General features: G+C 32.0%; 1 protein-coding gene across 1 annotated transcript; it reads right to left on the bottom strand.

Moving 5' to 3' along the window:
• Window positions 1–2124: 2124 nt before the first annotated feature.
• LOC102599668 (protein DETOXIFICATION 40-like) lies at window positions 2125–9166 on the bottom strand. The gene is made up of 7 exons (XM_006363045.2): window positions 8808–9166; window positions 7462–8093; window positions 6952–7008; window positions 5043–5281; window positions 4025–4143; window positions 3794–3880; window positions 2125–2357 (listed from the first exon to the last, which is right to left on the bottom strand). Exons 1-7 carry the CDS (start codon window positions 9105–9107, stop codon window positions 2289–2291), a joined length of 1503 nt encoding a protein of 500 aa, XP_006363107.1. The 5' UTR covers window positions 9108–9166; the 3' UTR covers window positions 2125–2288.
• Between the last annotated feature and the right edge of the window lie 7923 nt (window positions 9167–17089).

Below are 17089 nucleotides of genomic sequence, written 5' to 3' on the forward strand. Positions count from 1 at the left end.
AAAAGTTGAAACTGCATGTCATTTTATTTTTAAATGTCAAGTTAAGTCATTAGCAGCAGATAGCTTGGAGATATCCGTACTATTTAGAGATTGGATTAATGGCGAGAGAAGGAGTTATGGTCGTCCACCTCTACCGACCAAATTTGAAAATGACGTTGATGAAATAATGCAAGATTTTAGTGATGACGGCATTGATGCAATGGAAGAACTAGCTAATCAACCAATTCCAGAGCATGTTAGTAGAGAAATGTTAAATGATTTAAAAAAAGATTTCCTTGGTAGCATGAACTATTAAATTTAAATGTCTATTAGTATGAGTATAATAATTCGAGGTCTAATTCAAACAGAACCCTTCCTAGAAGGTGGCTGTGTAGATTAGATTTTTTAATACTCTACTAATATTTTGTAACTCAACTTGTACTATTTAATTAATATTAATAAAAGTATAGGCTATTCGCCTTAATTATTTTTTATTATTGTCTTCAAAAGTTCAAATTTAACTTTTAAAGTGTGAAATTTAAATTTTTATAGTTTTAAAGTTTGAATTTAAATTTTCAAACTTTTAAAATTTAAAGTGTGAAATTTAAATTTTATAGTTTTATAGTTTTAAAGTTTATAATTTAAATTTAAATTTTCAAACTTTTAAAGTGTGAAATTTAAACTTTTTATAGTTTTAAAGTTTGAAGTTTTGAACTTTGAATTTAAATTTTCAAACTTTTAAAATTTAAAGTGTGAAATTTAAATTTTATAGTTTTATAGTTTTAAAGTTTATAATTTAAATTTAAATTTTCAAACTTTTAAAGTGTGAAATTTAAATTTTTATAGTTTTAAAGTTTGAATTTAAATTTTCAAACTTTTAAAGTGTGAAATTTAAATTTTTATAGTTTTAAAGTTTGAATTTAAATTTTCAAACTTTTAAAGTGTGAAATTTAAATTTTTATAGTTTTAAAGTTTGAATTTAAATTTTCAAACTTTTAAAGTGTGAAATTTAAATTTTTATAGTTTTAAAGTTTGAATTTAAATTTTCAAACTTTTAAAGTGTGAAATTTAAATTTTTATAGTTTTAAAGTTTGAATTTAAATTTTCAAACTTTTAAAGTGTGAAATTTAAATTTTTATAGTTTTATAGTTTTAAAGTTTATAATTTAAATTTAAATTTTCAAACTTTTAAAGTGTGAAATTTAAATTTTTATAGTTTTATAGTTTTAAAGTTTATAATTTAAATTTAAATTTTCAAACTTTTAAAGTGTGAAATTTAAATTTTTATAGTTTTATAGTTTTAAAGTTTATAATTTAAATTTAAATTTTCAAACTTTTAAAGTGTGAAATTTAAATTTTTATAGTTTTATAGTTTTAAAGTTTATAATTTAAATTTAAATTTTCAAACTTTTAAAGTGTGAAATTTAAATTTTTATAGTTTTATAGTTTTAAAGTTTATAATTTAAATTTAAATTTTCAAACTTTTAAAGGGTGAAATTTAAACTTTTATAGTTTTAAAGTTTGATTTTAAATTTTCAAACTTTTAAATTGTGAAATTTAAACTTTTATACTTTTAAAAGTTTGAAAGTTTGTATTTAAAACTTTAAAAGTATAATTTTTTAAGTGTAATGTTCCTAATTTTTTAATTTTAATAAAAAAATTATAATTTTAACGGTTGGACCCGGTTTCCGGTCCGGTCCGGTCCGGTCCGTTACCGGTCCGTTACCGGTCCGGGACGGGTACACGGATTTTTTTCCGGAATTACCGGTTCCGGTTCGGTTCCGGCCCATGGTGCCCGGTTCCGTTCCGGTTCCGGAACGTCCCGGTCCGGTAGTTCCGTTACCGGTTCCGTTGCCACCCTTAGTTAAAGGGACTAATCTAATGTAGTTTGTCCCTTGCAAGTCTTCTTTAAAAGTTTCTTTGACGAAAGAAGGCGGGCCGGGCAATCATAAAACAAAATCTTGACGATCGTCCACCAGAAATCGTTGAGTCTTGCCCTTCCTTGCTTAGCAGGATTTTTATGGTTGTTTGAATAAATCAAAGGTCTTCTTCTCTTTATATTATGAGCTTATATTTTATAACATGATTAATAGTTATTGTGGTACCGTCCCTTTTACTTTTACTTTTACTTTTACTTTTAAAATTATAATCCAAAACAACTTTATATTAATATTAATACATATTGATAAACATTAAGCTCGTGCTCGATCGCCCATGTATTTATCATCTCTAGTTGATGAAACAAGAACCAAAAGGTACTAATAAGTCAACTATTACATATGCATTAATCCCTATTGATTAATATACTTCTCAATCATTGAACAATGGTTTTTTACTATTGTTTTGCCACATATTTAATCGACTTTTTGCTTGCTCCACCTGAGAAATTATAGGAACATGTTAGTCAACAATCAAGATGTCCGTTTTCAAACTTATCTAAACTATTTAGCCAAAAGTAAAACACAACAAGAATTAAGAAGGCTTGGTAGTTTATATACTTTAAATCCATATTCAGGCAAACTGTTACACTCTGTTTGGATCATTGTTACCCATTGTATTGTATTGTATCGTTATCATAACTACAATGTTTGTTTTGATTGTTACTTAAAATATACTATATTGTATTGTTAAATTTCGTTGTTACGTAACAATGAAAACCCCAATTTTATGGAACAACCGATTTGGTGTGTTCCCATTGTTACTTAATTTTTTTTCCAATTATATTCTTACATAATATTTCATAATACTATTTTACCATTTACCCTATATTATTTAATTCTAGTCAAACCTCCTACCCTAGAATAATTAAGGATATTTTAGTAAATTTATAAATTACGATACAATACGTACGATACAGTCAAACCACACAATAAAAATGTTATTAAACAACAACAAACAATACAGTCTAGTCAAACATTGTATCTATCATACAATACAATACAATAGAGTACAATACAATACATTATGAAACAATGGGTAACAATGATCCAAACAGAGTGTTAAAGTTTTATTCAAATGATATTCCATGATCGAAAATTAGCACTACTAAGTGTAGTTTGGCCAAAAATATATTTTAGAAAAAAATTAAAATTAGTATTTGACCATATAATTTGTCATTATTTGGCAAATATATTTGGCAAATATATTTGGCAAACATCTCAAGTTCCCTAGTTTTAAAGAAAAAAAACTAAAAATTGGGCCAACTTCTAGTATTTTGGCAATTTTAAAAATTACCCCAAATTTTTATATTCTATAAAAACACCCATCATTTATAATTTTGGATTACATTTCAGTCCTAGTTTGTTGTATAAAATTTATACTGTTATATACCTATTTTATGCCATTTTTATCTGAGTTTGCTCTCCGACATCACTTCCAATTGAAAGTTGTAATAATAATGGTATTTTCCTTTTGTTTTCTTCCTCTCTTTTTTTTTTCAAATTCATATAAATTATGTTCGTTGTCATGACTTTTCACGGAATATTTCATTATAAAATGATAATACAAACTTATGGATTTTAAATAATTTTTAGAACTTATAGATATAAATCATATTTATTTTTTAAAAAGTTAAATATTTCTCTCAAAATCTATGATCAAGCGCATGATGAAACTTCACCCAAAAATAACTTGCCAAAAATATTTGGAAAATTGTGGCCAATCGCTAGCTTAGTATAAGTTTTTGGAAATATTAGGTTTTAGAATATTTAATTTTTGAAAATCAGTTTAAAATGAACTCAAAAGATTTGAAAATATGTTTAAAAATCTTGGAAAAAGTTCAAAAAAAATAATTCAAAATTACTCAAACAACTTACCTCTTTCTCCCAATCGGTTCGAAAGGTGACCCACAATAATATGATAGTCTGCATAGCTGTTCCTCCTAACATTCCCAACCATATTCCCTTCACAATTAACCAAAACAATATTAACATCAGAATTGGCTATAACTATAATTTTAATAATTAAATTTGTTATAACTTTTTTATAAAAAAAAACATATATACTGTATACAAATTATAAAAAGGTAAAGTAAATATTATATATACCTTGGCTTCAAGGTTGAAATAAAATCCAAGAACAATACCCAATGGAATGCCAACAACGTAGTAACATCCAACGTTAACGTATGCCACAAATGCTTGCCATCCACATCCAACAGCAACCCCTTTAAATATTTTCATATATTAGTATTATTTTATTCCAATAATTGATGATGACAAATAGTAATATAGTATATTGTTAGGTTAGTCATGTATATCCCTTCACTAAAAAAAATAATCTATCCTTTATCATAATCTACTAATTAATTCATCAACACTAATATAATTATAAATAGTTTACATGCAAAGAGTTCAGTCCAACAATTAACAAACATATCTTAAGTGAACAAATTAAAGTCACATGCGTGAGTGAGTAAAACATACTCTGTCTACTTATCTTAAATAATAAAACTTGTCATAAAATCCACAGAGCACATCTCGAGATTGATGTGGTATAAAGATTCAAAAAACATTCCAACTTTATTTCTTTGAAAATTGAAATCCCAAGACGAAATTAAATAAAGCTTGATTCCTCCTAAGAGGGGGTCATAGTCATACTTGAAATTTTTTTATCCCAAAGATCTTATGGATTTAACTGATAGTTATTTTTTCGATTTGATTTTTACTTATCCATTATACTAAAAATAAATATTCATTTTTACTTGTTTAGTTTAGAAAATTGAAACATAATTTTTAAATATATTCATTTCCCAATGTATTTCTCAAAAACTTTAAATTGTATTATATTCAAGATGGATATATATAGTAAAATTATAACTCTATTTATTGTTCCTTAAGAGGTAATACTAGACTAGTAAAGATGGAATGAAAGTATTATCTAGAAAAAAGTCATATTTTTTCTTGATTTCATAAAAATATATAATTTTCTAAGATAATTCAGTAATAATCTGTTATTATCAAAAAATAAAAATTATAGTCTAGTAGATGTAGTAAATCTAAAGAGAGTACAAGAATAAAAGTAGGAGAGAGAATATATATATATATATATATATATAATTGATACCAGATAAAACAGGCTGAACACCATTGAGTATTAGAGATATTGCCAAGAGTGGGGCAAGATCTGAGGCTGCTTCAGCAATGACTTGTCCACCCGTGAAGGCATAACTCATGACATGGCGGAATAATAAAACCAAAATGGCAAACACAACAGAAATGACAAATGAACTCATTGTCACCACTACAACACAAAATGCTGCTGATTTTGGATGTCCACCTCCCAACTCATTGCTCACTCGAACACTGCATGTATAGAGTTTAACTTTTATATACCGATAAATAATTACAACATTTATAAATATCTTAATGTAATTAATTAGGATTCTGCATCCTAATCCCAAATTATGTTGATCTCTGTAATTACCTCAATCGAAGGTTGGCAATCATGCAACACCAAACTTGCATTCATGTAAAGATTATTTTGTGATAGTCCAAGATTTTTTAAAATAATTTTAACTTGTGTATACTGGCAGTAGTGTCCAAAATTATTTAAACAATTAAAATATTTATATAAAATAATTATAAGTAAATCTTTATAAGTGTGTTAATAGCGTAATAAAAATTATAACTAACATGATATATATATGTGTGTGTAATATAACTAAAAGGGGAAAGGGTTCGGAATATATCCGAACTTTGATTGAAATCGATGTAACAGTCCCAAATTTTGGGCAGGACCTATTACCTCTGCACTATTTAATAGTGTATTTTAAAGGTATATATGTGCTTACGTGAATAACTTACTATTTATAATGATGCAACATTTATGATTTGTCATTTTTTTGTGATTTTGTCACATATTTCGATGTAACCTAATTCTTCATATTTTAATTATTGGTTTTGCTATCATTTTTTTTTTTTTTGGTCTTATCCTTTTCAAATATTGCTGTCCTTTGATTATGTGATTTCTTGGATGATGCATCAAATCAATTCTATATGCCAAGAGATATTTTATTTTTCAATTGTCTTTTAATAGCTTCTTTTTTTTTTAAACAAATAAACAAGTAAAAGGTTATTAACAGAAAACCATCTACCCCCTTATTAGTCCCATTTTACGTATGACACAATCTCTATTATTATTTAGAGAGTTTGAAATAAAAAGGCTTTGTCTACAATTTTATAATATGTTTTTATTAAATATTTTAAATTATCAATTTTATTATTATGCTTTTTAAATTTTTTACATATTGCTACTAAATATTTCAAATTGTTAACTATTTAAGTTGAACAAATTTGAATTTTGATCTTAAAGGTTTGTTCATAAAGCAAGTAGGGGTCAAAAGCTCAACACCGTCTATTTCTAAGATTATTGGGCATAATACTACTGAATACTTCCTTTGTTTCAATTTAAAGCTTTTAAGTTCCTTTTTTAGTTTGTTTCGAAAAATATATCACTATATATGTTTTATAACTTTCATATTATACTAACATCTTTAATCTAGGACAACAGAATTTAGAAGTCCATATAAAGAAAATAAGTCTCCTCAATTCTTCATTTAACTATGAAATTTAAGTCACTATCACCCATCCTTTTTAAATAAATGACATAATTATAAGGAGATACTTTCGAGAAAACACAAAAATGCTTCAAAAGCTAGTATTCCTCATTTAATCCAGACACCAACACCAGTCACTAGGCCTTTTTAGTATGAATATTGTTAGTTTTAGTAAATTATATGTAAGAACAAAAATATAACTAATTAAAATAACCTATCAAGATTAGTCAAACAACAAATTGGCAATTTGGCATGACATATCCTTTCTAAGAACTATACCATTATATACCCCTAATGTGGTCCAAACTTTTGACAACACAAGAAACAATTCCTAGCACATTTACTTATATTATATCATGGTAAAAATGAAGAATATATAATATCAAGTAAATATTCAGTAATTAATTAATCACTAACCTTGCTGCTGCATTGAACCCAACGGATATCATGAACACCCACCCTAGAATTGTCGTACTGCATCACAAATTAATAATTATCATTATATCAAGAAAAAGTTCAAGAAATTAGAAATATATAATTAAACAATTTACTACTCCCTCTAGTCCATATTAACTGAATTGTCGGAGTATGACATATACCTCTTAAAAAAAAAAAATTAAGTACACAAATTAAAGACTGGTTTCCACTGTTACTTTTTGATTATTTTCAAATTAGTCTCCTAGAAAATGTAAATTAATTTAAAAAAAAGGACCTCATTAAATAAAGGATAAATATCGAAAAAACAATTTTTTAAAACTTTGAAAATTCACTTATTTTGAACGGTGAAAACAGTCTCAAAATGCTAAGACTAGTTTCCACTATTACCCTTTTGATTTTTCTCAAACTAGTCTCCTGAAAAACAGTCTCAACAATTCACGTAATATAGACGAGAGAGAGTAATGAATTTGCTAAGTAGACATATTTTACCAAACAGCAAGAGAGTCCAATGCCACTTCAGGATTTGGAAGCAAACCAGCAATTAAAATCAAAATCTGAAAATACCAAGTCTCTAGACATAACATAACAGCTGAAGCAAGTGACAACGTGAAAAAATCCCACAATCCATAAAATGCTTGCATGCTAAATCCACTCCATGTTTTCTTACATCTATCAGTCCACAAAATATACACAAATTGTGCAATCACAACTATCCACCATGAAATACTCAAAACCAAAGCTCCACCAAATAATCCCCAATTAAATACGTAAAGCACTAGCCACGTTAAAAAAAGGTGAAAAATTAATGTAACGGCAGCAATATATGCACTAGGGTTAACAATACTTTGAGCTTGTAAGAATTTTTGGATAGGGAAGTTGGCTGCATAAGCAAATATTTGTGGAATTAAACCATAGACAAATAGTGCTGCTGCTGATGCTACTTTCTTGGATTGGCCTAGTAAAATCAAGATTGGCTTAGAAAATAAGTATGCCACCATTAGTGGTATTCCTGTTAACATAAGAAGTATGGTTGATCTTTGGAGATATATTCCTAGCATTTCATACTTGTGACCTCCATATGCTTGACCACATAATGTCTCCACTGCACTTCCCATTCCTAGCTGCTCCAATATATATATAATTTGTTGTAAGTATATATACAATTACTTATAAAGGTGTAATCTATACTATAATCATTTTCATCCCAATATATGCAGGCAGCGGAGTCAGAATTTGAAGTTTATAAGTTTGAAATTCTAATTTTCTAAAGTTATTGAATTTTCCATTTAATTTCTTACTACAAATTCAGGATTTGAACCTGTAATCAACACACTGGCTCCACACCTGAATGTATGCGACACATTTTTTTAGTAGATCGCAAAATGAATGTCATATTCTTATATTTGAAATAACTTAAGTTTAAAATTCTGTTTTATATACTCCCTCAGTTTATTTTTACTTGGTCACTGTTTGACTTGACACACCCATTAAGAAAACAATTACTGATATAGGTATTTTACCAAACTAGCCCTATTAGGTCTTGGAAAATGATTTGGAGAATAGATATTTAATGCTAAGGGTAAAACATAGAAACAAATAAGGGTCAAAAGTAATAAGTAAAAATGAAAATTTATTTTAGGAATAAGTGACAAGTAAAAGTGAACTAAAAAAATGTCTAAGATTTGTTCAGATCACAAACTTCAAAAGTTGTTTTTTCCTTTCTTATATTTCGTGCCTAATCAAACGATGTCAGATAAATTAGGGGCGAATAAAAGGGAGTATTACTAATAAATCTTGAGGTTGAAAAACAATATATAAAGGTGAAACAAAATTACCATGACACCATAGGCCAAAAGTTGAATGCCACTATTACCAAGGGAAGCAGCAGCAAGTTCAAGATTTCCAAGATGGCCACAGAAAATTTGTGTAGACATGGAAGTAACATTGTTAAGCAAGTAAACAATGATGGAAGGAGCTGCTAGACGGAACAGATTTCTCAACTCTATTACTGAAGCTCTTCTAAAACGCTGAATACGTGATAAGCTTGTGTCTGATAGGATTTCTTCAAGTTCAGAGCTAATTTGCTCCGCCAATATTGGTTCTTCTGATTCTAACAAAGGTTCATTTGGCTCCATGTTTCAGTAGGAAGTTTTTGTCAAAAATGTTAAGATAGGTTTTATGAAAGAAGGAAGAATTGGTTTTTGATTTTTATAGAGCAAGTTGAAGTGAAAGCATGATGTAAGCACATGAGTGGAATTGATGCTACTCCGTCGATTCATTTTTACTTGTTCAATATTGACTTGTCAAACATTTTAAAAAACAATAAATGAAATCAAGATTTATTATATTACCTTTTTGAATATTTATTTAAAAAATAATTATAAATAATAATAATAAAAAATTATCTTTTAATTTTCTAGACAGAACATATAAAAGTAAATATTTACGGAGGGAGAATTATTTTAATGTCCTACTTATTATGTTGGATATTTTATAATGGGAATTTAAATAGGGAGCTTCCAAACAAATAGATACTACCAAAAATATACTATAACAATGTCATGTCAATTTGCGGCCTGAAGGTGAGTGTGTGCACTTACCATAGAGAGGCATTGAGAATAACAGCTACATTAATTTAAGTAATAAATTTGCACATTCACCTGGACCGTCTGTTTGTCGAAACAACACATTACACATGCATGTATCTCTTGAGAGCCTTCTTTTGGGACTAAATTCAATTAAATCTCCATATACACACACGAGAATTATTAGGTGTTTATACATTTTTTTTTAAAAAAAAATCTTCACCTTCATTAATCATTGATTATATATTAATGTGTAAAAAGTTACAACACTAACTTATGGAATAATATGAGGCTAGTATATAGATGCTTAATCCTACAAAAAAATGGTCTTATTTGTGTAGAAGAAAAGCTTAGCCAATCAAATAAGAGGAGGCGCACGTTAGGCCGGATTCGTCATTCTCCCGGCGCACAATAGCAAGGTTGCGATTGTGGCCGGATTTAACCATGAGCCGGCACCGATTAACCGCCTTACTTTCCAACACTGTTACACCGGCGACGGGTATACCAAGAAGACTTCCACCTATAACTTTTGGAAGCTACTTACCACCAGGGTTTCATTCGATACCGGAGGAATCACACAATAGTAGCATAGAAGAGGAGATACAATTGCAGTTAGTGAAAGAGGAGAATCGAAACCCAGCGATGCGTTGATTACACTTCTCAAATGCAGACACTTCAAATGATCAACCCACATCGTTAGTAGACCCTGCAAAGGAGAATCATCGAATTGGTAAGGCTCTGACTTATATACCGTCGTCTCTGAAAAACGGCATTCCTACCGTCAAAATTGAGTAAGAAGATATCAGAGAACATGCCAAAACCTGGGATCCAGATCTTATAGGATATTTGTTGGGCGATTCCCCTACGGAACAACTAATGAAAAAAAATGCTAAAAGGGTATGGGGCTTTGTCAAAACTCCGAAGAGGCTAATTCATGATGAAGGATACTTTATTTTTAAGTTCTACACAAACAAGGATAAGGAGGAAGTTCTCAAATATGGACCTTACTACTTTAATAATAGACCAGTGATCCTTAAGTAATGGGAGATTTATTTTGACTTTGCTCAGGAGAAGTTGAGCTTAATTCCAATATGGGTGATGTTTCCTGGCTCACCTGTTGGGTATTGGCCAGCTGAGACTTTGACTAAAGTAGCTAGTGCAGTAGAAAGACCTTTGCACACTGATAATGTGACTGGAAATGCTGACAAAATCTCATATGCACGAGTTCTAATAGAGGTTGATGTCTCTCAACCCCTGATTGAGTTGGTGTTGTTGGAGACTCCTTCTGGACCATGGGAGCATCGATGGACTATGACTGGAGGCCAAAGTACTATTATGAATGTCTCAAATTTAGGCATACAGATGATGAGAATTGGTACCAAAAGGAGCAGAAGGCAGATGCTGTAGTTGTAAGGAATGCACCAGAGATTAAAGCCAGAAAAAATCCAGTAAGGTACAAGAAACCAACAATGAAGACATGAAGGGAAATAAAATATAATAAACTCATTCCAGTACCTAATAGCAATACTATGAGCATTGAGATAACTGTAGAGAAACTGAAACTCACAGGTTCTGGGAAGAAGCAGCTGAACATAGAAGTAGAGGAAGTGCCAACTCTAGAACCTAGAAGAGAACAAGAAAACACAGAGTTTGTTGTGCTGAATCAAATGAGTGGTAAACAAAAGATGATTGAACATGATAGTGCTGGAAACTTCATGTCATTCAACCCACCATGATTATTGGAACTTGGAACATTAGGGGCCTCAATTAAGCCCATAAACAGAAGAAGATTAAGCTCATTCTGGCCAGGAGGAAGATTGATATTTTTGGATGTCTGGAAACAAGAGTAAAGGAACCTCCTGCTCAAAAAATTATGTAGACCATGTCAAAGGGTTGAAAATCTTACTTTAATTATTCAGCCACACCAAATGATAGAATCTGGTTATTGTGGAGAAACAACATAAATATGACTATCATTGACTGCCAAGATCAATATATTCATTGTAGTGTAGAGGATCCGAGCAACGAAACTATTCTCTATCTCACTATTGTTTATACTGTGAATGATAATCAACATAAGGACAGGTTTGGAATGCACTGATTAAGATTGGCTTACAATAGAACTATCATTTGCTACTGAGAGGGGACTTTAATAGTGTCCTAGTACATGAGATAGAGTGGGCTCAATGGTTACAATTGTTGAGGTGAAGGGGTTCAAAGGCTTGTTAGATACCATACAATCGTCCCCCTTAAGAAGTATTGATTGGCAACTATACCTAGTGCAACAAACAAATGTTTTGGGAGAAGAGTTTATAGCAAGATAGACTGGGCACTTGGAAACTAAAATTGGATACAAAAGTTTGGACATGTGGAGGCTGACTTTCTGAATCCTATAGTATCAGACCACTCACCTATTCTCATTAGATGTTGTCATTTAGACCTTATATGAATGTTATGAAGCACTCTCAATTTCATCAAATCATGAAGTAGGCATAGACAAGTGTTCACATAGAGTTGCCTTTGCAGAGAGTATGAGCTAAATTGAAAACACTGAAGAGCATGTTGCGTAAGATAAATGATTATATGGCTTGTTATAAACAAAGTCTGAATCTAGCTAGGGAGAATATCGAATTTGTCCAAGGGAATATGAAAGGGCAAGTACTAGATTATAACATGTTGATTGAACAGGAGAAAGAGCTAATTATTGAGGTGGAGAAATAGAGCTTTATCGAGGAGCAGGTGCTTAAATAGGAATCTAGAGCAACTTGGATAGAGAGTGGTGATTATAATACCAAATACCTTCATACACAATGGAAAATTAGATCCAGCCATAATGTTATTACTTCTTTGTATGCAAAATGCAATACTAAACTAACTGAGCCCCTAGCTATTGAAAAGGGAGTTTATTAAGGTGTTTTCAAGCTTAATGGGGGATAGTGAAATTGAGTTACCCTGTGTTAACTTAAAAGTGGTTAAGACATGTCAGTGTCTCAACCTACAACAACAACACAAGATGATCAGATAAATAACTTATGTAGAAATTTATAAAGCTATCAACAGTATGACAAAAAGAAAGCCCAGGGGTGAATGGGTTTCCTTTTGAAATTTTCACTAGGAACTGGAGATAGTTAAGGAAGATGTGGTAGAGGGTATGCAATATTTCTTCAGAATAGATGTTATGCACCCTGCAATTAACACTATTGTCATTACTTTGATATCAAATATGCCAACCCCCACCCATGTCAAAGATTATAGGTCTATAGCATGTTGTTCTACAATGTACATACTTCACCAAATCACCAGCAATGCCATATGTGCACGCTACCCAATTTACTACATCTGGGATGAAAGTTAAAATCTCCATTATGTGCAAGCATGCTTAGCTCCCCTCCTAAGTATTCCATTGCGAAGATAAAGAGATAAGGAGACAAGGTATCTCGTTGTCTCAATCTCCTTTTAGCCTTAAAAGGTGAATTCAAACCCCTATTAATTAGCAAGGAGTATGACACAGTAGACACGCATGTCATAATCAAATGTATACATTTACCAGGAAATCCCATATCCACTATAGCATTCTTAAAAAGCTCCATTCTAAGGTGCCATATGTCTTCCTTAGATCAACTTTTAAAACACATCTTGGGGAGACCCACTTTCTAGTGTAGCACTTAAAGATTTCATGGCTGAACAAAATATTATCTATGATACTTCTTTCCTAAACAAAAGAAGATTAAGCTGGGCCCACTAAGTCAGCAATGATTGTATTCAATCTTCTAGTCAAGCCCTTAGATATAATCTTGTACAAGGTTGATGTCACGACCCAGGGGTACACCCTAGATGTAACATGGTGTACAAGACCCTAATATGCCTCATACAAACCACTTAGCATATCATAACATAAGATAATAGAAAATGATGCGGAAATTTAAAACATTTTTCCAATACGATCAAAGTCTATATAAAACGAAGCGGAAGTCTATAACACTTGTCTCAAACCATCTAAAACATGAATAGTCTTGGGACACATCCCATACAATAGTTCTAACATAAAAGAAAGACATAAAGGAAACTGGTGGTCAAATCCTCAAATGCTATGAGGACTCACCAAATTATCAATCCTTGCTCTACTGTGATCTGAGCCACGAGGATGGAAGCCAATATCGTTGGACCCTATATTTGGATTAGAAATGTAGGCAAGAGTATGCGTTAGTACAAAGATGTACTAAATATGATGACTAACATAAATATTAGCATAAACATAACATAGGAATTAGTCAACATAAGACATATACTATAATCATAAGAGATAACAACATAGGTCATAAGCATATTCCATGCACATAAGTCATCATAACATAATAGAATACTTCATAAAGTAACCTCACAGCATACTTAACCAAGATATGGATAATCTTCCACTAGTCTTACTCATCAAAGTAGGCCACCTTAGGCCATCATCCAAGCTCATCATCTATCATTCATATCTTTAGCTTACCTTTTTATAGACACGGGGATTCACCTCTAGTCACACATCTCATGGAAGGCTACTCAAGCTACAATCAAAACTATTCATTCTTCATAACATAATCACATTATTCATACTTACTTTTAAAGACATGGGGATTCGCCTCTATGCCTAGGTTATAAAGGCTAATGGGTATTCGTCTCTTGCCTTACTTACGTTAAGATCATGGGTACTCGCCTCCACAATCACATCATATGACACGGGTACTCGCCTCCACATCATTTTGTAAGGATAATGGGTACTCGCCTCCATGTCCATTCATCACAATAAGAACGTGGGGAATCACCTCTTGTTCAATTCCAAGGAGTATGGGAAATCACCTCACATCCTTAACATATGGAGGTCAAAGGTAGTCGCCTCTAGCCTCATTATTCATTTAACATTTTAGTCCAAATTCATTTTAGGTGAGCAATCCTTTCAACCTAGAATCATTCATGTGAGTACATCTTTCACATTCATACAATCATGCTTAGCAATTCATTGTGGGAAGTATCTCTTCCACGTCATAATATCAACCATAAAAAATTCATAGTCTATAAGCTTTAATCTTAAGCAATCCATGTCTATATGCTTCAATCTCAAACAATTCTAATCACCAATCATCCATCATATAAGGACATAACAGTCCCACAAAGTTTCCCTTCATGACATCAACCCAAATCATATCAATTCTACCTAGAATCATACGATAGGCATGAGTACATGTAATTTCATCCTAAAAACATGTAACTCTATCAATTCAATCATAAACAATCATAATTCAACTATTTGGATCAACATTCATCATAACCCACAACATTGGAAGAAACCCTAACTAGAATTGGGGATTTAGACTTCACAATTGGGAAATCTAAGGGACTCCATGGGAGAAAAGATCCCATGGATGAAAAGATATATCATACCTTGATTACAAAGCCCACAAAAGCTTGAAGATTGGAGACTTGACTTGACCTAGCTTGAACTCTCATCTTCTTCTTTTTCTTCTTTAACTTTCTAGAGAGATAATACTTGGGAGAGGAACCCAATTCTTTTGGTGAGTTTGAGAGAATGACTAGAATGACTTAATTTAGGGGTTAAATATACTTAAATAGATGATCTAGGCTAGGGTAAAACGACACCACTTTATTCTAATTAAAACCGGAAAGTCCCATTGTGCCCTTAAAAATAATCGTCCAAGCTGACCCACGAGACCATGTTGACGGGCTGTGAATGGACCTACGATCCGTCTTGGTCAATCGTGGTTGGTTGTCAGAGAGTTTCTTGGGGACCTATGACACCCCTAACCACGAGCCGTGGACCCATCGACGGGGTGTGGGTCCTGGCATGGTTAATGCCTTAGGCAGTATTCTTGGTGTACATCTACGAGGCAACTTACGGGGCGTGGACCCACCCACGAGTTGTGGTTGGTCCTTGTGAGGTGGCACCTTGATATTCTAGCATACTATTCCCTTTATCTCGAATTTAGGGTGTTACAATATCTTTCCCTTGGGAACATTCATCCTCGAATGGCATTCTAGGCACTTTTTAAAGGCAACGACTCAAGACTAGCAACCCACCATGCATGCAACACATCTAAATGCACACAACTAAGGAGGAAACATCTACTCCAAGCTAAACATGCTCAATGCATCACATGGAAGGTAGGAACTGCATCTAACAACCAAAAATGCATGAAATTTTCAACATCACTCATGTTCAAGGAGGAACTATCATCTTCAAGCAAAAAGCATGCTCAACACAATCTCATGGAGCCAATATGCAATTTATACTCATAACATACATTCAAGGAGGAATTCTCTCAACTCTAAGCCAAGGCAACATGAGGAAAAAATCAATCATATAAACTCATTTTCTTTCAAAAACACAAGATTTTCAAGAACATGCATAACATAAAGGAATCATGGGAACATCTAAAACACACATGACTTCACACAAAGAACAAACTATGAGGAACTCATTATATCAAGTTAGAGGAGGAGTAGAAGGACAAATAAGAGGATATTGGGACATCATATCAGCCTCGGCCTCCAAAGTGACACCCTCATCTAACACTTCGTAACTATAAGATCCATCCATAACACTTTCACGAAAGCAACTTCCTTGTTCCTCAACTTCTTAACTTGTCGGTCTAAGATCTCAACCGGTACTTCTTCATAAGAGAGATTCTTATTAACTCCCAACCCTTCTAAGGGATCTATAAATGTCGAATCTCTAACACACTTCTTTAACATAGAGACATGGAAAACTGGATGCACCGATGTCAACTCATTTGGAAACTCTAGCTTATAAGCACCCCTATTAACACCTCTCAATATCTCATATGGGCCTACAAGACAGTGACTAAGCTTCCTAAACTTATTACACTTTTCTTGGGTGATAATTTCAAGTAAACCCAAATCATGAACATTAGGAACACTCAACGACCTTGCTATCTAAGCACACCATCTCTCCCTTGGGAGTAAGCCTAAACGGACTTTCGAAGCACCGTTTATTTAAATTATAAGGTCGGATCAAGTCATCACTAGGCTTTCACATCCATCACACAAGATGATTCTAAACCATAGTGAACTATACAACTACCCTTTAGAGGAGCCTACTCACTCACCACATCAAGGTATTATCTAAACACCTTATTCGTCAAATCTTTTCATGACTCCGAGGAATTAGTCAAACCAAACAACATACCCAAAACTCATAATGACCAAATCGGGTTCTACAATCAATAAAACATAACAATAATGCAGCCAATCCATACTAAGGACAACATCAAAGTCTAGCATATCAAGTCCTATCAAGTCACAAAAGACAAAACAACACCGAAATCTAATAAAGCACAAAAAACATACCGGTAGTCACATCTAGAGGACACCCTTGTTCACCTCTAGCTCGGAGAGCATAAAACCTATTCTGCTTTGGAACATTCGCACTTGAACCACTAGGAGGAACTTGCTTACCCTCTCTTCCCTTAGCCTTCATCCTTGGACAATTTCTTATTTTGTGACCATTTTCA

Source organism: Solanum tuberosum, unplaced genomic scaffold, assembly GCF_000226075.1.
Source record: "Solanum tuberosum cultivar DM 1-3 516 R44 unplaced genomic scaffold, SolTub_3.0 scf00423, whole genome shotgun sequence".
Taxonomy (NCBI): Eukaryota; Viridiplantae; Streptophyta; class Magnoliopsida; order Solanales; family Solanaceae; genus Solanum; species Solanum tuberosum.

What these genes read in the sequence shown, in the direction of transcription:
- LOC102599668 (XM_006363045.2), bottom strand. Translation starts at nt 9,107, where the DNA reads ATGGAGCCAAATGAACCTTTGTTAGAATCAGAAGAACCAATATTGGCG. An exon ending in TTGGACTCTCTTGCTGTTTG is followed by an intron (nt 7,009 to 7,461) that starts GTAAAATATGTC and finishes TTTGTGATGCAG; the next exon opens with TACGACAATTCTAGGGTGGG. An exon ending in GAACCGATTGGGAGAAAGAG is followed by an intron (nt 2,358 to 3,793) that starts GTAAGTTGTTTG and finishes ATAATTTCTCAG; the next exon opens with GTGGAGCAAGCAAAAAGTCG.